This window comes from Theropithecus gelada, chromosome X, assembly GCF_003255815.1.
Source record: "Theropithecus gelada isolate Dixy chromosome X, Tgel_1.0, whole genome shotgun sequence".
NCBI lineage: Eukaryota > Metazoa > Chordata > Mammalia > Primates > Cercopithecidae > Theropithecus > Theropithecus gelada.
This window is the reverse complement of record NC_037689.1, coordinates 73,535,979-73,563,468: the sequence shown is the minus strand read 5'-3', so window position 1 is coordinate 73,563,468 and position 27,490 is coordinate 73,535,979. Positions and strand designations below refer to the sequence as shown.

General features: G+C 35.3%; 1 protein-coding gene across 5 annotated transcripts in view; it reads right to left on the bottom strand.

Moving 5' to 3' along the window:
* The window catches only part of BRWD3 (bromodomain and WD repeat domain containing 3), a 134,604-nt gene that overhangs the window by 50,453 nt on the left and 56,661 nt on the right, over window positions 1–27,490 (bottom strand). For 3 of the 5 annotated variants that reach the window (XM_025372376.1, XM_025372377.1, XM_025372378.1), the window contains 10 exons: window positions 21,927–22,087; window positions 20,384–20,605; window positions 13,318–13,388; window positions 11,993–12,093; window positions 11,315–11,355; window positions 7,820–7,924; window positions 6,629–6,782; window positions 3,507–3,641; window positions 2,357–2,485; window positions 1,171–1,396 (listed from right to left, as the gene is read on the bottom strand). In XM_025372376.1, the coding sequence (XP_025228161.1) occupies window positions 1,171–1,396; window positions 2,357–2,485; window positions 3,507–3,641; window positions 6,629–6,782; window positions 7,820–7,924; window positions 11,315–11,355; window positions 11,993–12,088 (886 nt within the window). In that variant the 5' untranslated portion in view covers window positions 12,089–12,093; window positions 13,318–13,388; window positions 20,384–20,605; window positions 21,927–22,087. Of the gene's footprint in view, window positions 1–1,170; window positions 1,397–2,356; window positions 2,486–3,506; window positions 3,642–6,628; window positions 6,783–7,819; window positions 7,925–11,314; window positions 11,356–11,992; window positions 12,094–13,317; window positions 13,389–13,890; window positions 13,992–20,383; window positions 20,606–21,926; window positions 22,088–22,503; window positions 22,539–27,490 lie in introns of all 5 variants that reach the window. The other 2 variants (XM_025372374.1, XM_025372375.1) reach the window with 2 other exon arrangements.

Sequence of the window (27,490 nt, the reverse complement as noted above, 5' to 3'; positions counted from 1 at the left end):
CCATTTCCCTGCTCTACAACCTTTATGAGCAAGAACATAAAAAGATGTGCAGCATTTCATTCTATGAGGGTCAGTTCAAGCCTTAATTCCCTAGCAAAGATACAAAATTCTACTTGCAAATCAGTAACTTACTAGCTCATACCTGAAGACAACCTACAAGTACCAAAGTAAGATATGAAGGCATTTTATGTGGGGGTAGAGGGCAGAATAAATAATGGAAATATGCTAACCAGAAGAGAGTAAGTTTCTTTGATAGAAAATAGCTTATTCCAATGTTTTATTCTCCTATCTCCCCATCATATATCACATTCATCTCTGCTTTCCCAATATCTCCCAAGACCGAGTGTTATTTAAATAGTCACATCCGCTTACTCTACACCCAATAACTCTTTGCATTTCAAACATGAGAATAGGTAAATAGCTACCTCCAGCTGCGGGGTAGGGGTTGTTTCCTTTTTATTGAGACAGTCTGACTCTGTCGCCCAGTCTGGAGTGCAGTGGCACAATCTTGGCTCACCGCAACCTCTGCCTCCTGGGTTCAAGTGGTTCTTGTGCCTCAGCCACCCAAGTAGTTGGGATTACAGCCGGGCACCATCACCCCCAGCTAATTTTTGCATTTTTAGTAGAGACGGGGTTTCACCACGTTGGCCAGGCTGGTCTCGAATGCCTAACCTCAAGTAATCCACCCACCTCGGCCTCCAAAAGTGCTGGTATTATAGGCGTGAGCCACCACTCCTGGCTAGTCTGTGGTTTTTCAAAGTTTCACCTTCTTAGTTTAATTAACTATGAACTCTCAAACTAAAATATCAATACTATAAGCAGTGGAATTCCACCAGTTACAAAAGCTTTTACTACAACTCAATACTATAGAAAACAACAGGTTCATACATATATAAGGTTTTCTAAAGAAATAGGTCAATACATTATCTGCTTGAGCATATATGCTTATGTTTGTCCTAACCCACTTATCTGTGTCCAGGTGAGATAAACAATGAAAAAGTACTATGCTAAGGTTAAAAGTACTATACAACTGAAAATTAACAGTAACAGAAGATGAAACATATTATAACCTACTCCAGAGTTTAGCAGGAGGCATACATCATAGAGAACACAGCAGTAATGTATAATATTGTGCAAAATGTTTTAAATTTACTTTTAGAGGAAACATACCATTAGCCACATATCCCAGCTGTGGTATAAGCTGTTCATCTTTACAATTTTCCCGTCCTGGTACCAACCGTTGGAATTTTGTGGGATGAGGATTTCCATCAACATCCACCAAAAATGGAGGAGGCATGAGGTGAGGAGCTTGTTGGGTTTGTTCATCCAATACATAGTTATTGGCATCACGAATAAGAGGACGATAATCCGTGTGGAAGAACATCTGATCTGGAATCTTTATGACAGATTTTTAGTGGGTTAACATACACAGGGAATTTATAAGTAAATACTTGTTTTCATTCTTAGAGCACACTCATTTTTTAAATCAGATAATTTTTTGCATACTCTTATAGTCCTTTGTTGCCCTATATTCTCCCTTTAGGTAGAATAGAATTGAATTACCTAGATGGTAATTCTCTTTTCTCCACAAAATCCTATAATCTGTATTAATTTTTAGACATATCATATTTCTTCTATTATGATAAGAAGAACTAAAGCAACAACCCAGTAGATATAGTTGGGCATTTGTATTTAAGTTGTAAAAATTACACAAACCTACATAATTATGTTTTTCTTGCTTATTTTTATTCAAATGAAGACAGATGCAGTATAATACATATGATAAAACAGGTAAATATCAATCACATCAAAGACACTCAAACCTGATATTAATACAATTATTGAGCTGACCTCAATGATTGAGTTCTCTTCCAACTCTACAATTCTATAAACTTTCTCAAATTCACAGCTAACAAAACATAAAGAACCAATTAAGTTAGCTCCCAAAGTATTTTAACAGGATCAATAATAAGTAAAATAGCCACCTAAGAAATAAACATATTCAGTCGCCAGCAGTCTATTCCCAATTCATGAGAAGTAGAAGATGTGATGTATTAGAATTACTCTCCTATTATACCTGGAAGGCAGTAGAGAATATGTTCAAAGCAAAAGGATTTCCTAAGGAATTTTTATGTCTTCATCACCCTGTAATTTATCTCAATCGTGATCTGCACAGCCAAACATAATGTTCTGGCAGTGCAGATCACAATTGAGAACCTTTACTAAGAAAGACAACTTTCTTTTATTTTATATCTACTGACACATAACAGCCCTTATTAACTGGAGGACTTTAAACAAAATTTGTGAATGACACAATCCTAAATTATACTCTACAGCAAAATTAAAATATGCTAACCTTTTCATAGTATTTACTGCATCCAAAACCAAAAAGCAGCAAATGCCCATGAGAATCTGTGCAGGCAAAATGGTTTCCATCCGGTGAAAATTTACAATCAAACACCGCACCATGGCCTTGGCCTTCAATCTGAAATTCAGAGGAGTCTCAAGTCATCTTAAGAGTAATTTTCAAATAATAGATAGGTGACAACTTTTCCTTGCTAATACCATGGACTCTGTGATGCACAAACATTCCAAAGTACTCTCTGGCTTCTGTAGCCAGAACCCTACTGAAACAGTAAATCCCTGAAAGAAATTAGGGAGAGGCAAATTGCAATGGATAAAATCAATCATTGCTAGCAATGACATACCTCATGAAATACTAAATGAGTGACTGTGAAGATTAAAATAGAACTAAATGCAACCAAAATGACAAAGGCACTACCTCAGCAAAGTCAAGATACTATCTTCACATCTTAAGTTATAATGCAATGAAGCCTTAAAATAACCATCCTAAAATTAAAGCACACAATCAATTTTACTAATAAAAGACAGAGGATCTGTCTTTGCTTTGGGTCTATATAAAGCATATAAAAGTAAACTCAAAGGCCAACCAACAATTTAGAAATGTTTAGTCAGAATTATTCTTAAGAGGATATGAGTATTCCCATCACCATAGAAGGGTGTTCTGAGAGGAGAGATAGCTCACCAGATTTTTCCATGGCTTGTATGAGACATATCTTAAGAGCATCCATATCTCCAAGTCCATGTTTGCCAAACAACTTTCTGATTACTAAATCATATGAGGTTTACCAGGGGCAGACACAAGTATTACAGTCACTGTTATAATTCATAAATGAGAATTACATTTTAAACATCAATCTTTTTTTGATTTTGGTTAGGTGTTAACTCCAAAGCTTAATACATTTGAGTATCTGTAGTTTAGGGCTGGGGAACAGAATTTGGAAAATGCTAACACCTAAGAAAATGCTAACATCTTGAAAGGCTCAACTGGCCTTATTCTCAGTTCTTGAGTTATTCTCTGAATTATTTAACCAATTTAAACACAAATGACAAGAGGTTCCTTTGTACTAGGTATACTTTAATTAACCAAGTTATTATATAAGAGAAGTTGGTTTTAATGTGAACTAGACACAGGTGTCTCTTACCATGTTAAAGTAATTCCGAATTTTGGTCCCCCGGTCAAGGTCCCAAATAAAAATGTTCCCATCATGACCTGCTGAAAGTATAATCCTTTGATCAAATGGATGGGCTTCCAGAACGAATACTTCGTCATCATGTCCCTATAATAAAAATCAGTATTAAAAATGAAAAGCAACACAAAATGTCTTGTTCATTTGGTAAAAAGGTCTTCAGTGTGCTATCAGTCTGGTTCAAATGGATTTATGCAGAATAATAAACAGCATTTACTACGTGGATACTATATGAACAATATACCTCAGTGAGATTTCCTTATAAACTGCTGATTTTATCAAGTATTCAATAAACAGAAGATACAGAAATGTTTTTAAAATATAGTCTAAACAATACAGCTCATTAACCAAGGCTCTGAAGTGGAATTTAGGACTGGGCTATTTAAAAGGCCACAGAATATATGACAAACAGAATCTTTCAATAACACCCAATTCTGACACAATGATCAATACAATTCAGCACTCTATTCTCTATTACTGGTATTCAAATTGTATTTTAGTAGGCCTCATGATACATTCAAAGGATAAAGCACAGTGGTTCTGCTCTACATCTACTTAACATTTGGGAGTTCCATTTAAGATGTTATCTAGAAAATAGATTTTCTGCTAAAAAGAAGTAAGTTTGAAAACCAATGCTTTATGTTATATGTTTGTACAACATATAACATGTTTACATATGTTATATGTTTATATAACATATAACAAGTTTACATATGTTATATGTTTATATGCCTCGTAAAGGAAAAGTTTACAAGCATCTGCTTTAAGATCATTGTTCATTTTCTTTGGACTTAACTCCTGACTAGAGAGTATATGTTTAAGAACAGGCTCCAAGCCTTAGAAAAGCATAGAGAACATTCCGAAGTTGCACTTATCTTAGGAACACACTATCACATTATACATCAGTAGCGTCTAAAAAATGATCATATCCTGCAAATCTCAAAAATGCATTTTGTCCCAAATCATGCTATTAAAAAAAGTAGAATAACAGAGTATCCTACCATATTATGATTATGGACAAAAATACAGCTTACTGAAAGAAAATATAACTTTAGACTGGCTCAAAACGTAGTGATAAGATTAGTAGGAAAAATCCCCTTATGATAAATACCATCACAACTCAAAGTTTACCAAAATTCTTCCCAGTGACTACAGAAAAAGTTATTTCTTTGCTATAACAAAATCTCTTGCTAAAAGAATCAATTTGATATAGCCAATATTTTCTCAGGTTCGTACCCAGTAAAAAATAAAGTTAGTTTGCTAAACTCTAATGATAATGACATGACTACTTCAATGTACATTAGGGGGAAAAAAAAGAACTTTGAAGCTGGGGATTTTCCTTTTTTTGGGTCATATGCCTTAGGAGAGGACATAGTTACTAGATCATGGGGAACAAGATCTAGTCAAAATAAGTAATGTCTTAAAATTTATCAATTTATCATCTTAAAATGCCATATTTGTATTCGGTAAGCACACTTTTATTTCCACCACCCCCACACAAATCTAAATTATCATCCTGGCTCATTCTGGCTACTATCAGACTCCTATAATCTACCTGCAGTCACTCTCAACTCATTCCAATCTATTCCCTCTTCTGTGACCAGAATTAAAAGGTATTTTTCAAAAGCAAAACCCTTAATGATTTTCTATTGGTCTTACAATAGATCCTACAAAATCCTAGTCTGGCCCCTGTCCACTTTTCCCATTGTATCTGGGGAGACTCTGTTTCTGCTCTCTGTGATATAGCTAAATTGGCTTTCTTTCAGCTCCTATCTACCTCAGGACCTTTGCACACGCCATTCCCTCTTTCTAGAAACACGCCCCAGTCTCCTCACATATTTGATTTACCAAATATTTACTGATACCCTACCATGTAGAGGCAGTAAATAAATAAGAAAACATAACAATAAAATATCAAGATAGTGATGAACCTAGTAAAAGTAAAGCAAGGTGACATAATAAGACAAAGACGAGGAGGCTATCTTGGATTGTTTGATCAGGGAAGGCCTAATCAAGGAGTTGACACTTAAGTTGAGATTTGGGTAATTCTTACTTATCTTTCAAAACTTAACCCAAACTACACTTCCTCAGGAAGTTTTCTCTAAGCCTCCCATATCAAATTTGGTTACCCTGTTAGAAGTTTGCATTCTATCTCTCATTTTTCTTTCTTAGCACTTATCTGATCAAAAGTATTTCTCATCATAGGCTATAAGCTCTGGCATGACAAGACTCTGTCTAATTTACCATTTATATCTAACACCTAATCCACTTTTGGCACACAGCTGATGCTCAAACAGCATTTGCAATATAGAAGAACTTTACATCCCTCTGATACATAAACACCATGATATACTACAAAGACAACTGAGTTGAGTCGGAAGAATTGGTTTCTAGTCTGAACCTTATCACTTACTAACGAGTGATCGCATGGCAAGCATTTGGCATTCTCTCCTTAAAATGCTTATGAATTGATAGTTGAAACAGACAAAATAAGGTTTTTAAATTAAACTTAATCTGAAGTCAACCAGTATTATGATAAACTGAAAAACATCAACACCACCCATGTGATTTCTGCCATTAATCCTTTCAACTTTTTACATCACAAATACTGTAGCCTCTTACAATGACAAATATACACTTTCTGAAAGAGGAAAAAATACCTTTCTTTTCCTACTTCTTCCTCTTACCCCTATTCCTTGCATAAACTAATCACTAAAGGTAGACTATGTAGGATATCTTTACCAAAGTAAGGTACGCTCTACCCCTATAATGGTAACAATGAAAAAATGCCAACCCCTGATAAAAACAAAATAACTTATATGTTCTCATTGTATACAATAACACAGTAGATGAGTAACTACTAGACTTAGAAAAGATCTTGAAAAGATTTCATACTTGCTTTTAGCAGGTATAGTGCATGTCATCCCTATTTTACAGCTATGTCAAAAGAGGCCTCTCAGAAAATCATTTTTCCAAGGGCTAGTATAGTATATCACAGAAAGGAAACTTAAATTTCCTGTGTCTTAAAATAATGTGCTTTTTGACCATTTTAATTACTCTAAAAATAAAATACTTACAGATAATGTATGAAGAAGCTGTCCTGTGATAGAATTCCACACTTTCAAAAGAAAATTATTCACTGCAGTAATAACTGTGGTATCATAGCGATCCCAGGCCACCATAGTCACCTTAAGTTTAGTGATCTTGTCTTCTCCAGATGGCAAATTATTGCTAAACAAAACAATTTGCAGTATTCATATCTTATGAATTTTGGACAAAGGTGCATGTTAAGTAGCAAATTATGACATAATTTCTCCAGGAGTACACAACTGTTTAGATTAAAAAATCCTAAACTATACTGTTAAGTATTCATGAAAGAAAAAAGTAAATGTATCTGCATAGGGCAATACCTGTTAGCTTAATTCAGGAAGAAAAAAAGACCCTAAAATGACAAAAATTTGGTAAATAGTTCCTTGAGAACCAAAAATTATGAAACTACTAAGAAATCTATAAATACCTTGAAAAATAAAATTCATGCTTATGTTGGTTATCAGAAAATAGGAAAACATAATGGCCAATTTATTCTCTTAAATATGAATTTTTTTAGAAAACCCATAGGTCTTATAAAAAGCAGTAGAAAATTTAGTACCATTTTTATGTAATTAAATATGACATTATCAATAGGTAGCTATGATGAAAAAGTCATTTTTATACTGCAGCTAATGGAAAGACAGTTGATTTCAGGGCCATACCCTAAAGAAGCTGTAGTGTCCCAAAGAAGTAATTATGTATCTTCCAATCAACAGTGAAGATGACAAAACTGAATGCTGATTAAGTGTAAATATATTACTGAGTAGGAATGCTAACAATATAAAATATTATAAAAGTATCCTTAGAAAATTAAAGAAAAAGTTAAACATATGATGACATTTAACAGGGACAACTCTCAAGGTAGAAAGTAATATAGATATATTTTTTAATGACCTATAAAAATCTAAGGCAGAGAATGGCTCTATAGGCATCAGTAGAACACAGAGATCTTTGAGTCACAACAGACCAGAATATCAAATGAATCAGCAATATTCCTGTCATCCAGTCTGTCAATCAACAGTAAAGATGATTTGCTTAGAGGCTGTACAGATGCAAACTTCATGTCTACAATTAACTTCAAACTATTTACTAATGTAAAAAGATATTTTATATTCATTATTAAACTCAATGTAAAATATATCATGAGAACCACATAAACATCTAACATATATTCTTACCCAGTCATTTTAGTAGCCATGTCGAGCACTATACTCTTCCATTCTTGTTGCTGATACTGCCAAATTCTTGCGGTTCCATCTCGACTTCCACTAACAAATCTTAAACTAGACAGAGTTAAAATAACTTTATTAATTTTCTCAAAATGTAAATCACTTTTTTTGATAATATAAGTAACACATTAACCCTCACACACTACTGAGGGGAATGTAAAATGGTACAGTCACTTTGGAAAACAGCTTGGCAGTTCTTCAAAATGTTAAACATAGTCATCATATGACCCGGAAATTCTACTCCCAGGTATATATCCAAGAGTAATGAAAACATAAGTCCACATAAAAATGTGTACATGAATATTCATGGCAGCATTATTCATAATAAGTCAAAAAGTGGAAACAACCCAAATGTCCATCAATGGGATAAATGGATAAACGAAATGTAGCGTATTCATACAATGAAATATTATTCAGCAAAAAAAAAAAAAAAAAAAAAAGAAAGAATGATAGACACAGTAACATAGATGGATCTTGAATAGGCAAACCTATAAAGACAAAAAGTAGATTAATGGTTACCCAGAGCTGGGAGTGAAGGGATAGGAGAATTGGAGGTTGACAGCTAAAGGGTATGAGCTTCTTTCAGGGCCAATGAAAATGTTCTAAAATTGACTGTGGTGATGGTTGCACAACCCTATGAATATACTAAAAACCAATGAATTTTATGTTATTTAAATTATATTTCAATAAAGATGTCATTTAAAAAGAATGCATATTCACTCATACTTCTGTCACTGTCAACACTTCGGTTTCTATTTTCAGAATTTATAAAATACAGACATATACACTTCAATAGTTTCTACCACAAAAAATTGAACTGAACTATATATGTTTTTCCCTAGCTTAACTGTATTTTGTTGATCTATTTCTATGTTTCCAAGTACAAAACTATCACTTTTAATAAGTGTTCAACTATATGAATGTACCAAAATTTATTTAATTAATCCCTTAATGATCAACTGTTGTTTCCAATCTTCACCATTATAAATAATGCTGTGATGAACATCTCTATATAATCTTTGTACAACCTCATACATATATTTGCTGAGTCAGAGTAGGTGTATTTTTAAAGCTTTTGATACATACTGCCAAATTGTTTCCCTGAAAAGTTTTTTTAATAATTTACAATCTCATCACAAGTTGTAGAAGTGTCCATTTTCCCAAAACCCTTGGCAATATTGGGATTATCATTTTTCATTATCTTGTCATTCTGAAAGAAAAAAAAGTGACTGTTATTTTAATTTATATTTCTTTGATTATTAGTAAAATTGGACATCTCCTCATGTGTTTATTGGTCACACGAATAATTAAGACCACAATAATGTAATTTTCCCTAAATAGAAAAAGACAGGGAGTTAAAAATTTAGGTTCTTCTAGCATGAAAGAATAGTAGCTATACTAATGTTCAAGCATCTAACTCAGTATAATACAATCAAGTCAACCTTAAAATTTATTTGGTGGTTTTTTCATTCCTAATATAGACATCACTCTTTGTAGACCATCATTATTTACTCTCAAATTTGACAAAAATGAACAACTCCATCAGTGTAATTATTTGCAGTCAAAAGTTATTTAAAAATAGAACATGATCATCCTATAAAGTCCTTATAGGCCGGGCGCGGTGGCTCACGCCTGTAATCCCAGCACTTTGCGGGGCCGAGGCGGGTGGATCACGAGGTCAGGAGATCAAGACCATCCTGGCTAACTTCTCTACTAAAAATACAAAAATATTAGCCAGGCACGGTGGCATGGTACTGTAGTCCCAGCTACTCGGGAGGCTGAGGCAGGAGAATGGCATGAACCCAGGAGACGGAGCTTGCAGTGAGCCGAGATCGTGCCACTGCACTCCAGCCTGGGTGACAGAGTGAGACTCCGCCTCAAAAAAAAAAAAAGTCCTTATAGACATACAAGTTGAGCTAGTCGAATCCAAAATTCTAAAATCTGAAAGTGTTTGAGTGTCAACATGACACCAGATGTCAAAAAGTCCACACCTGGCCTCTTGTGATGGGTCACCAAATAGTCAAAACTTTGTTTCATGCACAAAATTATGTAAAATATTGTATAAAATTACTTTCAGGCTACGTGTGTAAGGTATACATGAAACATAAATGAATTGTGTTTAGACTTGGGTTCCATCTCCCAGCATCTCATTATAATATGCAAATATTCCAAAATCTGAAAAAATATCCACTTCTGGTACCAAGTATTTTGGATATGAAATAACCCGTACTGGAAACAAATTAATGCTAGGTGCTTAAAATTTTAAATCTATTATGCTAGGTAAACTTTTAGGCTAGAGCCTTTTTGGCTGTCATCTTTTTGGGATTACACACTTTAGAGAGTGCAAGGATATCTGCATATAATTTCTGACTTTAGGGATATAGGGATAATGAGTGATATAGATATTCAGAGAAAGTCAAGACAATTAAACGCTGGAACATTCAGGAAAGGTTTCAGGTAAGGCATGAACCGTAAAAGGAAGATAAGACCTAGTTAAGAAGAGGGGGAAAAAAAGAAAGGAGAGGGACATGAGAGGAAAAGAGAAAGACAGAAAGTAGGAGAGAAAGAGAAAGAGGTTAGGGGAAAGTAGGAAATGGCGTTTCTTGGTAGAGATGATATGAGGAAAAGTATAAGCAAAGGAATGGATGAGATGTGAACAGGAGCAGGGTATATCAATTAGGCCGGATCCAAGGATTCATATGGAGAACAGTAGAAAAGAATGTAGATCTAAGTCATTTGGTAAAGAGCTCTGAATGCCAGGCTAAGACATTTGAATTCTACTCCATAGACAGAGAAGAGGAAACACTAAAGATTTCTGTAAAGAACAATGTTGGCTGGTCACGGTGGCTCATGCCAGCACTTTGGGAGGCCGAGGCGGGCAGATGATAAGGTCAGGAAATCAAGACCATCCTGGCTAATACGGTGAAACCCCGTCTCTACTAAAAATACAAAAAATTAGCGAGGTGTGGTGGCATGCACCTGTAATCCCAGTTATTCGGGAGACTGAGGCAGGAGAATCACTTGAACCCAGGAGATGGAGGTTGCAGTGAGCCGAGATCACACCACTGCACTCCAGCCTAGGCAACAGAGCGAGACTCCGTCTCAAAAAAAAAAAAAAAAAAAAAAAGAACAAGGTTACACTGGCAGAGATGGACAGGTCACAGGTCAAATAATGAAATGCTTGAATAACGTGGGTGCTAAAAGAAATAGAGCAAAATAAACAAAAAAGAAAGCACTCAGAAAGGAAGACCTGATAGGTTATGGTTACGACTTGGATGAGATTGTGGAAGTGATGGCTAAGGATGTCATCAAAGACAAACAAGGGCTTTGAACCTAAATAACTGGACAGAAATAAGGTATCTATCATAGAAGTAGCTGCATCTGAGGGAATGGTAGTAACATATATCAAACATCTGTTTACACAAATATGTATTACATAATTACCTGTCTCCATTGTTACAGAACTGAACAGCAACAACTTTATCCTAAGACATAAAACAGATTTTTGGTTAAAATGGACTTATTTGTAAAATGAATTAAGTGCTCTTTCTCTCAAATTCATAGGTAAAAACATCATGAAGTAGATTTTTTTTTTTTTTTTAATTTCAATGAGGCCCAAAACAATGTACTAACTAATGAGGACTGCTTATTGGCAGTAATAGGAAACAAATCAGACATAGGGAAACCTTATAAACCATATCTCAAGAGACAAATACTTCTGAATAGATATTAGTTTATTACGTTCTCCATAATAAGACAGCACACTAATGTAAGATAACACCTTAAAATAGTTAATTTAATAGTAGTTGCATTAGATTTTCCACGTAATTTTATTAATTTTTGAAAGTAATCATTTCCTGTTTCCCACATCATTCATCTAATTATTTTCCAATGGAATCATCTGACAGTCTATAAGTACCATAGTTTAGAGACTGCTATTTAAAATCTTTTAGAATAATTAACTCCTACTTTTACTAGTATGTATAGTACTGATGACAAGAGTAAAGCGTAAGCCAAACTTTGTGATTTGTATATATTACTATGGTACACATCAGAAAAGAAATGAAATAAACTTTCCAAGGATATTCAAAAATAAAGCAACTGTTTCTGATTTTCTCTTACCGTATGTGACTCTAATTCAGCAATTTTCTCAGGAACCTCAGAACCCAAATAATATATTCTAATCACATGGTCAGTACTACCAGTTGTAATGAACATACCGCCTAGAAGATTAAAAAACAAAACAAAACATAGTACCAAGGAACCCTAAAAACCATCTCATTACTTCCTTAGTTGTATGCTACACCTTGCATTAGTAAAAAGGCTTCAAGAAACACAAGGTTGTCTTCTAATTATTGGAGACATACTAGTGATTCAGAGAAAATGTAAAACTATATCATTCATCCAACAAAATCTACAAACTATATATACACTGAATACAGGCCTATGATCATAAACATTAAAGAAGACATCCTTGAGGAATTCATTTCTTTATTTAGAAATGTAATGTTCCAAAATTATTTATAAGACAATTTATCGGCCGGGCACGGTGGCTCAAGCCTGTAATCCCAGCACTTTGGGAGGCCGAGACGGGCAGATCACGAGGTCAGGAGATCGAGACCATCCTGGCTAACACAGTGAAACCCCGTCTCTACTAAAAAAATACAAAAAACTAGGTGGGCGCCTGTAGTCTCAGCTACTCGGGAGGCTGAGGCAGCGTAAACCCGGGAGGCGGAGCTTGCAGTGAGCTATGATCCGGCCACTGCACTCCAGCCCGGGCGACAGAGCGAGTCTCCGTCTCAAAAAAAAAAAAAAAAAGACAATTTATCTACAATTCTCTTTACCGTGGCCATAGTGGTTGAGTGTAAAAAGTCAACTGCTTTTGGGATGATGAAAAAGTTCTAGAGATGGATGGTGTGACAGATGCAGAACAATGTGAATATACTTAAAGTTACAAACTGTACACTTAAAAATGACTAAAATGATAAAATTTTAAGTTCTGTATATTTCACCACAATCAAAAAAAGGAGAAAAAAAAGGTTAACTAATGTAGGATTCTTAGCAGTAGAAAAAGCACTGTAAAAGTGTTTTCAATATGGAGCAACAGTACATGTTTTTTTGTAACTCAGGGCAGAATTTTTGTGTTGATTGTGGGGGAAGTAAATTTTTTTGTTAGTGGATATTTAGAGTAGCGGGTCTGTTTTTACCAAGCAAAATCACCATTATATAAAAATGTATTAAATTATGAATAAGGAAAAAAAAATTCAACCTTACACATTACTTAGAGTCCAAAAGAGTTTATCTATCATAACACATGGTTCAGATTTTTGATATCCTTCAATTAACACTCAAATGTGTATCTTTTTATTCATAAATCACATAATCTGTTTTTACAACTGGATCGTTTAATATTCCAGATGCTCAAAACATTCTAGTTTTACACATACCAGAACTGAAAGATGAACAAGATATCTGGACTCCAGGTCTGGATCTCTCAGTAAATTTCACTGGGCGATCTCTAAAGAGGAAAAATAAGGTATTTTTATGTTTCATCATGTTTAGCTAATGGGCCAGAATGTTAGCACACTACTGGATACTGATCGATTTAGCATCAATACTACAGAAAAAACAAAAGGAATGTGGTCAATAAGTACTATTCCCATCAATTAGGTTAAAAATGCATTTAACCTTGCAAACATCATTTATGATATCAGTATTACTACAGTTTTATTAACCATATTACTTACTACTACCATTATGAGATTTCTTACCAAAGTAAGAAATGAAACAAATAAAATTCTACCAGAATTTTCTATATAAATTGTCTCTTCAACATTAATATCAAAAAAAATTTATCCTAAAATCTCTTAATCTATTGAAGTAGGTATGGATATGTATACACAAATACACATACACATATATAAATATATATACATATATCTAAATACATGGATTATTAAGAATCAAGGCAATAGATAAAAATTAACATGCTCAATTTTTCACAAAATTTCTAAACTTACCTAAACTTCATTGTTTTGACATGCCATTGCCAGAAACAGATTGTTCCATCAGCACCAGTAGAAGTGAGGTATCTGTTTGTGCCTTTAGTTGATGGACAAAACTTAAAAAAAAACAAAAAAAAATATGATTCAAATAAAAAGTTTTCATGTTCAGCCTAACATCAAACACAGAGTATTTTTAAATTGTAATCATTTAACAAATATAATCTCAATAAATTCAGTTAAAAATTTTTGTCAAGGGACTATTTTACTTTCCTAGATTAATAAATACCTTATAAAAATTTAAAAATATCAAAAAACTATAGAAAAAGTAACTGAACTTTGGATAAAACGTTTTAGTTATAAAAAAATTACTTTTAAATTATTTAATATTACACTTTAAGATTTTTTAATCACTTTCAGTGGAGAATAAACTCACAAGCGCATTACTATTTAAAACTTTACAAATGTGCTATATATACACTTATAGAAACAACTGTGGAATTTTTATAGTTCAGATGGACAGAGGATTAGAAGTAAATCTAAAAACACTTGGGAAGTTAATATCCAAGTATTTGGTTTTATTATTTTTTCACTTTAAAATCCAGTTTCATTCAATGAAGTATATAATTTTGTCCTTTTTAGATGTAAGCCATTTGTTTCCATAAATAATGTAAAATAGGTCAAATCATTATTCATATCATATCATTGTGGAAAAATGGAGATCAAGTTAAAAAAAAAAAACTTAAGTTGTCAATATAGAGGACTACTAATATGTCAGAAGGATCAAGGCCTTTATCATGTGGGCTTCTCAGGCTCTTACTCTCAGTATTTTACATATCCTCAGAAAAGAATCACAGAAAAGGAAAAAGAACAACTGAGCTCCTGATGTCTGGGACACAGGAAAAAGCTGAAAATTGGACAAGAGTTTCCTACATGTCAGTGAGTTTTTAAAATCCCAAATGAAGATAATTAAACATTTCCACTGAGATGATGACTAAGGATTAAGATGTATAGGGTTTGAATACATTTTGAATGCAAATCAAAAGAAAATTATCATTATAGATATTAGAAGTAATTTACTTAGCTTCTTTGTTTGGAAGCACAGAACTTCTAAAGACAACAGAGATGAATTCAAACAAAAATTACTCATTAATATTATCCATTAATAACTGATGTGCAGTAAAGAAACCAGGACTCATGCCTATATAGTCCTCTGTTGGTATCATTGAGATGCTTCCAGGACCTCCCATGGATACTAAAATCAGCAGATGCTCAAGTCTCTGATATAAAATGGTATGGTATTTGCAGATAACATATGTACATCCTCCTGTATACTTCAAATCATCTCTAGATTACTGATAATACCTAATACAATATAAATGTTGTAGTGATTTGTTGTTATACTATATTATTTAAGGGATAATGGCAAGAAAAAAATCTGTACATGTTCAGTAGGAAGATTAATTTTTTTCAAATGACTTTTGTTCCTCAGCTGGTTGAAGCCACAGATGCAGAATCTACGGATACAAAGGGTTAACTATATTTTCATTTCTGAGATTGAGAAATTTGCATTAAAAAGCTTAATCTGGCTGGGCGCAGTGGCTCACACCTGTAATCTCAGCACTTTGGGAGGCCGAGGCAGGCAGATCACCTGAGGTCAGGAGTTTGAGACCAGACTGGCTGATATGGCAAAACCCCGTCTCTATTAAAAATAAAAAATTTGTTTGAGTTCTTTGTAGGTTCTGGATATTAGCCCTTTGTCAGATGAGTAGATTGCAAAAATTTTCTCCCATTCTGTAGGTTGCCTGTTCACTCTGATGGTAGTTTCTTTTGCTGTGCAGAAGCTCTTTAGTTTAATTAGATCCCATTTGTCAATTTTGGCTTTTGTTGCCATTGCTTTTGGTGTTTTAGACATGAAGTCCTTGACCATGCCTATGGCATTTATGCAGCCAACAGACACATGAAAAAATGCTCATCATCACTAGTCATCAGAGGAATGCTAATCAAAACCACAATGAGATACCATCTCACACCAGTTAGATTGGCAATCATTAAAAAGTCAGGAAACAACAGGTGCTGGAGAGGATGTAGAGAAATAGGAACAGTTTTACACTGTTGGTGGGACTGTAAACTAGTTCAACCATTGTGGAAGAGAGTGTGACAATTCCTCAAGGATCTAGAACTAGAAATATCATTTGACCCAGCCATCCCATTACTGGGTATGTATCCAAAGGGTTATAAATCATGCTGCTATAAAGACACATGCACACATGTTTACTGCAGCACTATTCAAAAGAGCAGAGACTTGGAACGAACCCAAATGTTCAACAACGACAGATTGGATTAAGAAAATGTGGCACATATACACCATGGAATACTATGCAGCCATAAAAAAGGATGAGTTCATGTCCTTTGTAGGGACATGGATGCAGCTGGAAACCATCATTCTCAGCAAACTATCACAAGAACAAAAAACCAAACACAGCATGTTCTCACTCATAGGTGGGAATTGAACAATGAGAACACCTGGACACAGGAAGGGGAACATCACACACTGGGGCCTGTTGTGGGGTGGGGGGATGGGAGAGGGATAGCATTAGGAGATATACATAATGTAAATGACGAGTTAATGGGTGCAGCACGCCAACATGTCACATGTATACATATGTAACAAACCTGCACGTTGTGAACATGTACCCTAGAACATAAAGTATAATAAAAAATAAAATAAAATAATTAGCTGGGCATGGTAGCACATGCTTGTAATCCCAGCTACTCAGGAGGCTGAGGCATGAGAATCGCTTGAAGCCAGAAGGCGGAGGTTGCAGTGAGCCGAGATCATACCACCACACTCCAGCCTGGGTCACACAGCAAGACTCTGTCTCAACAACAACAACAAAAGCTTACTCTAAAATCTACAGCAGTAATCCACAAATACAGCCAACACACCAAATTCAGCTTGCTGCCTGTTTCTGTAAATATAGCGTTATTGGAACACAGTCACCTTACACTGTCTATGGCTGCTTTTGCACTATGGGAACAGAGCCGAGCAGTTGTGACAGAGACTGTATGACATGCAAAGCCTAAATATTTACTATCTGGCCTGTATATTTGCTGATCTTAGATTTACAGGAATTAGACAATTAAATATGAAATAGTATAATTTTATAAAGTGAAGAAACATTGAAACCTTTATCTCCATTGCATTAAAATTGCTTCATCAATCACAAAGGGGGATCTGGCCCATTAATGTGCCTTAATAGAATTGTTTTAAATGAGAAACCATGTTACGGATTGTTTAATATAACATTTATTTTTGTATTCCTGACAAATTAATACATACCTACTGTAGAAAATTTAGGAAATGTGGAAAAACAGAAAAAAAGTAACATGTAATTCTGCCATTCAGTGGTAACCACTATTAGCATCATACCATTCTAACTAAATTTTGTTAAAAAAATACAAAACGTGGGAGTATAATATATCACTGATGTTAATAAAGACAGTCAATACACAAATAATAAAGAACATATAAAGAATACCAAAAGATGACTATTACTACAGAGAAAAATGAAACAGAAGGGAAGATACAGAGTTGCTGTGCACACAGTGGAGGGGGCTAGGGGGTGGTGGTTTACAATTTTAATCAGAGCAATAAGGTGGTCAGAGGTCTCCCTGAGAAGGTGACATGTGCACAAAGCACATACAAACTGAGAAAACAAACTATGTGAATATCCAGGGAAGACCACTCCAGAGACAGGAAACAGTAAAAGCCAAAGCAGCCATGTACACCTAGAATGTTCAAGAAAAGCAAAGTGGCCAGCAGTTAAGCAGAGTGAAAAAGGCAAACATGCAATAGATGAGACTGAAGAGCACCAAGGAGGCTGAGAATACACAGCATTGTGGAGACTTCAGTTTTAACTCTGAGATTGGAAGCTACTGATGGTCCTGAGCACCAGTGACATGATTTAACTGCCATTTTAAAATAACTTTGTCTGTTAAACTGAGAGACTAAACTGGGGCAGGGGAAAGGGAATGGAAGGGGCAGGAGAAAGGGAATGGAAGATGCAGGCAGATCGGTTAGAAGTCTATTTCAATAATCTAGACTACAGATGATAGTGCCTTAAAACAGGATAGCAATAATAGAGGTCATGAGAATTTGCCAGATTCTAGATACAGTTTGATGGTAGAACCAACATGACTTGCTGACAAGTTTTAGATACAAAGTATAAGAGAAACATAAAAGGGATGACTACTCTGAGCAGTTGAAAGCAGGGTATTGCCATTTGTTTGGATAAAAAGGCTTGGGGAGATATGAGGAAGAAAAATTAATTCCATTTTGAATATAATGAGTTTGAAATACCTAGTAGACATACATGTGATGATTCCAAGAAGATAGTTGCATAAACAAGTATGAAGCTAAAAGATAGTTCCTAAATGGAGATGGAAGTTTGAAATCATCAGTTTACAGATGAAATTCAAAACCATGAGATGACTAAGAGAAAGAGTATGATAGAAAGGTCTACCGATCTCTAAAGCACTACAATATGTAAAAGAAATGAGAAAAGGCTGGGCGCGGTGGCTCACGCCTGTAATCCCAGCACTTTGGGAGGCCAAGGCAGGTAGATCACGAGGTCAGGAGATCGAGACCATCCTGGCTAACACGGTGAAACCCCGTCTCTATAAAAATACAAAAAATTAGCCGGGCGTGGTGGCGGGCGCCTGTAGTCCCAGCTACTTAGGAGGCTGAGGCAGGAGAATGGCGTGAACCCGGGAGGCCGAGCTTGCAGTGAGCCGAGATCGCACCACTACACTCCAGCCTGGGCGACAGAGCGAGACTCCATCTCAAAAAAAAAAAAAAAAAAGAGAAAACAAACTAGCAAATGAAACTATGAAAAAAAACAACAGTATCATAAATATTTTTCATTATTACTAAATAATCTGCAGAGGACACATGTCAAGACCTCCTATGGATGCCTGAAACCTTGAATAGTACCAAGCCCTGTTTTTTCCTGTGCCTACATACCTATGATAAGCTTAATTTATAAATTGGGCACAGTAGGAAATTAACAAATAATACCTTATAATATTGCTATAAAATTATAACAATACACTGTAATAAAAGTTATATGAATGTGGTCTCTTTCCCAAAGTATGCCATTGCACTGCATTCACCTATTTTCAAACTATGGCTGACGGTGGGTAATTGAAACCTTGGAAAGCCAAACTGCAGATAAGGGGGACTACTATAATAAAATGATTTTTTTCAGCGGCATATGACAGTATGTCCAAATTCCAGAAATAATCAGTCAGATATGATAGTGAGATCACAAGTAACTGATAATCTCCCAAATCAAAATCCATGAAATAATTTCAAATAATCAAAATTTTGACATGAACTTTTTCAAATTCAACATACACTGAACCCAATTCTTGCTAGCTCCCCATAAAAAGATGACATATTATTTAAATAACACCAAAAAATGGCATACTTATGATTTCCTAAAGAATAAACAAAAGTAAATGGGAGTAATTATCTCCTCCAAAAGTGGTCTCTTTCTCCAAAGTGTAAAATTTTTAAGATTCCTCTGTTTTCCTCTCAATACGAAGAAGAGGACAAAAGTTCAGTTTCATTAGTTTTATTAAATAAAAAATATTTTAAATCATCCATGACTTTCACTACCAACATCTGGTAAAACCAGTATGTGGACAAGTATTAAAAGCAGCCAACATATTCTACATTAAAACTCAAATTGAGGCTGAGTGCAGTGGCTCATGCGCCTGTAATCCCAGCAGTTTGGGAAGCCAAAGCCAGAGGAATTGCGCTTGAGTCCAGGAGTTTAAGACCAGCCTGGGCAACATGGCGAACCCCCGTCTCTACAAAAAATACAAAATTTAGCCAGATGTGGTGGCACATGCCAGTAGTCCCAGCTACTCAGGAGGTGCAGGTGGGAAGATCACTTGAACCTAGGAGGTGGAGGTTGCAGTGAGCTGAGATCCCGCCACTGCACTCCAGCATGGGTGACAACAAAACAAAATAAAACACATCAAATTGAAATTAAAAAAAAATCACTGAAACTAAGAATAAAAATTCCTCTCATATTAACCTAAAAACAGACACACACATACTAAATCTGACTGGCAAACATCTTGCATTAAATATTAATACAAGGTATGCCAATATTCAAGTTAGAACCCGTTTATATTCTAACAGGGAAGAGTGTGCTCTTAAGGCATTTACAGGTTTTCTCCCTCCTTAACAAATACAAATAAGATATCTCACTCTATTTATAGGACTCTTTAAATCATCTTTGTACTTATTTTTTTAAAAAGAGAATTATATGAAAAAGGAACTTAAAAAAATACCTTGCTGCAGGGTAGGAGCAAAGTCCAGAAGAGAGCATTTTTCTCTTGCTATTAGTTGGGCTATTATCTATACAATGTAACATGAAATCAGAGAATTCTCACCTTTATTACATATGTTTGAGGTAAATTTCATCACTTTTCTTACCTGTATGGAAGTAATAGAAGCTGAATGGCCCTGAAGGACTGCAACGGGTGCACAAGTTCGAAGACACCATACTCTTACTACCTTATCACAGCTGCCTGCGGCAATAAGAGTGTTTTCATAGTTAACAGCCATGTCAGAAATTTCAGCAGAGTGTCCACGAAGTGTAGCAAGAAGACGTCCATCATCTGTAGCCCAAATTTTTACTAAACAGTCATCTGAACCCTATAGTAACAAAAGGACAATAGATTTATAATGAAGCAGAAATTCACCACAATCCCCCCACCCAAAAAACAGCCAAAAAGAAGATTTTATTAAATTACTTCTAAGTCTTTACTCTTTAGTCTCCTCTCTACATATAATAGGGATCCAGTAGCAAGTATAAATGATGTCCAAATGACAGCAATAACAAAGCATTTTCCAAAGTGACGATGGCATTTATGAAGAACTTTTCAAAATTACCACCAATCCTGACAACTCAAGATATTTTAAACTCACTTTTTAGTGATTTGGCATTAAGCATTTTTACCATCATTTCTTTCTTTAGACCTGACAGCCTTTTTTCTAAATTCTTTAAATATTTTTTCCACAAATTATTCAGAATTTAACCTAAAGTCTACATGCATTTCTCAGTAAACATGAGGCTAGCAGTTAATGATTATTTCTGGTAAAAATATATTAAACTTCCTTTTGAGAATTTCAGAAGAGTGAACTGTAAAGAGCAATTCTACTCTACTACGGTAGAAAAGTTACTTAACAATTATCTGCTTATTAAAATATAGCATTCATCATCCTCATCATGATCACTAACATCCAAGTACTTATGTGATGCATTTAGAGTCATTAAGTAATTAATGGAAGAGTCCAAAATAAACTCTAAGGTGTAATAACTTCCCAAATAACTTCCGCTTCATTTGTTGTAGCATACAAATATAAAAATAAAATTATGCTATTACCCACACTTCTATGTTAATACTAAAGCAATGAGACTAAGCTTTTTTTTTGGAAATACTGGTGTACTACAATTTTGTACTCAAAAGCATACAGTATTATCTGCTTAATAAAAGTTCAGCTTAAAAAATAAACAGTACTAAAACGAAGAAAAAGATATAAAAAATAGCTATAAGCTTCATTACGGTGTAGTTCAACTATCTAATCAAAAAAATGTCATGAAATCATTATTTAGGCAAAACTGGCAGCAATTACACTAAGTGACACACGGAAGTGCATTTTAATAAATGTTTGTTAAAATTGAATGAAATGAAATAGAGTACACTTGTTTCACATAAATTAACCACTTCTAGAATATAAGGTCTTCTGAAGATTTAACTTTGTTAAATTAAACTTCCAAGAAGATAGTAAACATTTTCGTTCACTCGTTTACTTATACAAAATGAGAAAAAATTTTCAATTTCCACTCATCTTTTTCTGCACCCATATATCCAAAAAAGGTGAACTGCTTACAAATCGCAATGCCATACCATGCAGTCTGGCTTCAATTGTTGTAATTCTATATATGTTACCATATTATAAATTTTAAACTCACTGTAAAAATTCTTCTCCCACTTCGGTCAAATGCTACACAGTAGACAGATGACAAGTGCCCCAGAATTCTCTTATGCATCTTAATGTGCTGGTAAGCAGATGAAGGGAAAATATGACCGAAGCGACTACATCCGGTTAATTGCCTGGCAGAGGTGATATTCACTGAAAAAAATAAGAAATTAACTTAAAACTTAAAAGTGAAACTGATTTCATGAAATTAAGTCATAAATATTAAGATGAGACAAAACAGAGTACATATATTATAGCAATTCTGCCCTGTGAGAAGTCTAAATTCCCTTACATAGTTCAGGATTTTATGAACTCCAGTTTACTACAAGAAAGCACCAAGAATACTCTTCCATTAAATCCCAAAGGTCTGATATTCTGCTTGGCTTACTGTGGTTTCTCAAGCACATTCTCACTTTGCTTTTCTTGGTATGCTATAGTCAAAGAGACTGTCATTTTAAATACATAGGTAAATCTTTCTATAACATGAAGAAATTTTAGAATAAAACTGTACTTGGTTAAGTATATTCCTCTAAAAAATTATACAGGAATTTCATAAATTCTTGTCCTACCTCCTCACACCTATCCACCACATGTATGACTGCCCCTAAAAATTCAAGAGTAATACAAGTAAAAAAAAAAACTATACAGTGAAAAGATAAGGAATCTATGATGTTACAAAGATTTTATGTTGCAAACAACCTAGGTTTTTCTATGGGTTCTTTCCTTTTGGTTTCTGAATTTAGAGGCTCTCCCTCTAGTTAACACTGAACTTTAAAGGCTTCATCTCCTATGAAGTCATTTTAGGTCCTGTCTCATTTCTTTTTTCTTGTTTGCTTTGCCTTGTTCTCCATTTTCTTAAAAAATGACATAATATATCGTAAGTCTACATAATTCTTCTCCAATTACCAGGTGGATTCTGCTCATATCTAAAAAACAAATCTTGATCTCTATGCAAAACTTTACAGCCACCCACTTGCCCTGTGAACACCTTCATCTTCCCTTATACACTAAAAATGCTTAATACCCCACACAATATATTTTAATCAAAACATAGACTCCCTATAACTTCAAAGGTCACCTTGAGGCAAAGTGACATTTTACCACACTGCATAAATAATACAGTACAAAATGAAAATAGCTTCATGTTCAAGCAGGGCAAGATTAAAGCAAGAACTGAGTTCTAGCTAGATTAGTATGATTAGAACCATGCCACAATCAAAAATATTAAATCTTTCAACATCTCACAATTTTAAGAGCAATGAAGTCTTTCTTTCAGGCAAAGGCAGATCCACTGGCCATTTTAACTGACAAAATGACAAAAAATGAATAATGAATAGCAAAATCAGTGACATGTTGAATATAAACAATTAGAACACATAAGAGACCTGAGTAGTTATGTAATACTGCAAGATGCTGAGTAAATAATGGGAGGAACTGCATAAGCATCAGTATCAGGCAAGAGGATTTCTTTTTGGCAGGTGTTACCATCTCAATCACAAGAAAATCTCATGACTCCAAGATAGGAAGGGCTGGTACCCTAATTTGGGACTTCAGAAAACTTCCTTCTCCAATGAAACATTTCTTACTGCTCTGAGTTCCTTAAAACAATTAACCATTACTTCTGCTTGGCTTTTGTCTCTTCATACTTTGCAGGTAGATGCAGTGGAGACAGGTTATGGCAGGGCTTCTCAACCTTGAAACTATTGATACTCTCTGTTGAATGATTCTTTGCTATGGGGACTTTCCATTGTAGAGTGTTTTGCAGCATCTCTCACCTGTCCCCACTAGATGCTAGCAGGATCCCCCCAACACTAAGTTATGACAAAAATATCTCCAGATGTTGTCTAGGGTAAGAAACTGCCCCAGATTAAAATCACTGCTTGCAGTATAAAAGCAAAAAACATCATTACCAATAGAAGGAAAAAAGAAAAAAAACAAACAGAAAAGCAGTTCTGAGAAGGGGAGCTGCAGGAGATAGAAAGCAAATCCATGAGCATTGGATGCCTTTCCATTTATTTGAATCTTCAATTTCTTTCATCAATGTTTTATAGTTTTCACTATACAGCTCTTTCGCCTATACTTAAATTTACTCCAAAGTACTTTCTTAGATCCTATCATAAATGGAATTATTTCCTTGATTTCTTTGGATACTTCATTGTTAGAGTATAGAAACAATGCAGATTTTCAAGTTAATTTTGTAATCTGCAACATTACTCAATTTGTATATCAGTTCTAAGAGGGTTCTTTTGGTGGATTTTTAGGGTTTTCTACATATAAGATCATGTCATCAGAAAACAGAAAATTTCACTCCTTCTTTTACTATATGGATGCATTTTGTTTCTTTCATTTTCTGGCCTAATTGCACAGGCTCAGACTTCCTATACTACATTGACTATAAGTGGTGAGAATGGGCATCTTCTTATTAGAGACGGGGTTTCAGCATGTTAGTCACACTGGTCTAGAACTCCTGACCTCAGATAATTCACCCACCTCAGCCTCCCAAAGTGCTGGTATTACAGGCATGAGTCGCTTGCCCAGCTGAGATACATTCCTTCTATACCTCTTATGTTGAGAGATTTTATCATGAATTTTGTCAAATACTGTTTCTGCATCTATTAAAATGATCATGCAGGTTTTGCCCTTCCTCTTGTTAATATTGTGCACCACATTTACTGAATTACATATCCTGAGCCAATCTTGCATCCCAGGGATGAATCCCACTTGATCACAGTGATTGACCTTTTTGATGTGCTGTTGAATTCAGTTTGCTAGTATTTTGTTAAGGACTTGTGCGTTTTTGTTTTTTTTTTTTTTTTAGATCAAGTCTCGCTCATTCACTCAGGCTGTAGTGCAGTAGCACAATCTTGGCTCACTGCAACCTCCGCCTCCTGGGTTCAAGTGATTCTCCTGCTGCCGCCTCCCAAGTGGCTAGGATTACAGGGATGCATCACCATGTTGGCCAGACTGGTCTCAAACTCCTGACCTCAAGTGATCTGCCCACCTCGGCCTCCCAAAGTGCTGGGACTACAGGCATGAGCCATTGCACCCAGCCTTTTGCATCTACGCTCAAAAGGCATATTGGCCTTTAGTTTTCCTGTAGTATCCTTGTCTGAATTTGGTATCAGGGTAATGCTGATCTCATAAAATGAATTTGAAAGTATTCTCTCCTCTTCAATTTTTTGGAAGAGTTTGAAAAACACTGGTGTAAGTTCTGCTTTAAATGTTTGGTAGAATTCAACAGAAAAGCCATTTGGTCCTAAGCTTTTCTTTGATGGAAGACTTTTTACTACCAATTCAATCTCATTATTTGTTATTGGTCTGTTCAGTTTCCACTTTCATCTCTGATTCTGAGTCTTTTGTTTTTTTCTTAAGTCTACCTAAAAATTTGTCAATATTGTTTATCTTCTCAAAAAAACAACTTTAAGATTTGTTAATCTTTTCTGTTGTTTTTCAAGTCTCTATCTTGTCTATTTCTGCTCCGATCTTCCTTATTCCTTCCTTCTGCTAAGGTTGGGCATACTTTGTTCATCTTTTTCTAGTTCCTTGAGGTTCAATGTCAATATTTTCTATCTTTTTTAATGTTTACTGCTATAAACTTACCTCTCAGGACTGTTTTTGCTGCATCCCATAAGTTTTGGTATGTTGTGTTTCCATTTTCATTTGCCTCAATTTCCCTTTTAATTTATTCTTCGACTCATGGTTTTCAAAAGTAGGTTGCTTAATTTGCATACATCTGTGAGCCTTCCAAGATTCCTCCTGTTATTTTCAGTCTCATGCCATTGTGATTAGAAAAGATGCTTAATATGATTTCAATCTCCTTAAATTTGTTAAGACTTGCTTTCTGTCCTAAAATATGATCTATCCTGGAGAATATTCCACATGTACTTGAGCTGAGATGTTCTATAAATGTCTATTAGGTCCAATTAGTCTGAAATGTGGTTTAAGTACAATGTTTCTTTATTGATTTTCTGTCTACATAATCTGTCCAATGTTGAAAGTGAGGTAGTGAAGTCTCCTGTTATTGTACTGGAGTTGTAGTGTCTCTCTCTCTCTCTCTCTCTCTCTCTCCCCCCCTCCCTCCCTCCCTCCCTCCCTTCAGTTTTTATCATATATGCCTTGTATATTTAGGTGCTCCAATGCTCCAATGTTGGGTGCATATATATTTACAACTGCCAAACTTCTTGATGAACTAACATCTCTATCATTACATGTGACGTTTTTTGTCACTATTCACTTTTTCGAGTCTCTTATATCTGATATAAACAAAACTACTCCTGTTCTCTTTTGGATTCCATTTGTAAGGAATATGTCTTTGCAACTCTCTATTTTCAGTCTATGGGTGTCCTTAGAGATGATGAGTGTCTCCTGTAGGCAGCATATTATTGGGTCACGTTTTTTCATCCATTCAGCCGCTCAATGTCAAAAATGTCCATTCTACCCAAAGATATTTACAGATCTAATGCAATCTCTATGAAAATTTCAATGACATTTTTCACAGAAATAGAAAAAAAATCCTAAAATTCAAATGAAACCAGAAAAGACCCCAAACAACTAAAACAATCTTGTGCAAAAACAATGAGGCTAGAGGCATCATTCTCCCTGATTTTAAAAGGTATGATAAAGCTTATTTAATAGAAACAGCATGATACTGACATAGAAACAGACACACCAACCAAGGGAACAGGATATACAGTCCAGAAATTAATCCAAGCATTTAAAATAAAACAATATTCAACTTAGATTCCAAGAACACACAATGGGGAAAGGACAGTTTCTTCTGTAAGTGGTGCTGGGAAACTGGATATCCACATGCAAAAGAATGAAACTGAACCCTATTCTCACAACATGTACAAAAACCAACTCAAAATGAATTAAAGACTTAAACAGAAGATCTCAAAGAGTAAGGTCACTAGAAGAAAACATAAGGGAAAAGCTTCACAACACTGTTCTGGCCAATGATTTCTTGGGTAGGACTCCAAACACAGGCAACAAAATCACAAACAGACAAATGGGATAGTATCAAACTAAAAAGCTTCTGCACAGCAAAGGAAACAATTAGCAGACAGATGATACAACTCACAGATTGGGAGAAAACACCTGTATACCATCTATCTGATAAGGGGTTAATATCTAAAATATATAAGAAACTTGGCCAGGCGCGGTGGCTCAAGCCTGTAATCCCAGCACTTTGGGAGGCCGAGACGGGCGGATCACGAGGTCAGGAGATCGAGACCATCCTGGCTAACCCGGTGAAACCCTGTCTCTAGGCCGGGCGCGGTGGCTCAAGCCTGTAATCCCAGCACTTTGGGAGGCCGAGACGGGTGGATCACGAGGTCAGGAGATCAAGACCATCCTGGCGAACACGGTGAAACCCCGTCTCTACTAAAAAATACAAAAAACTAGCCGGGCAAGATGGCGGGCGCCTGTAGTCCCAGCTACTCGGGAGGCTGAGGCAGGAGAATGGCGTGAACCCGGGAGGTGGAGCTTGCAGTGAGCTGAGATCCGGCCACTGCACTCCAGCCTGGGCAGCAGAGCGAGACTCCGTCTCAAAAAAAA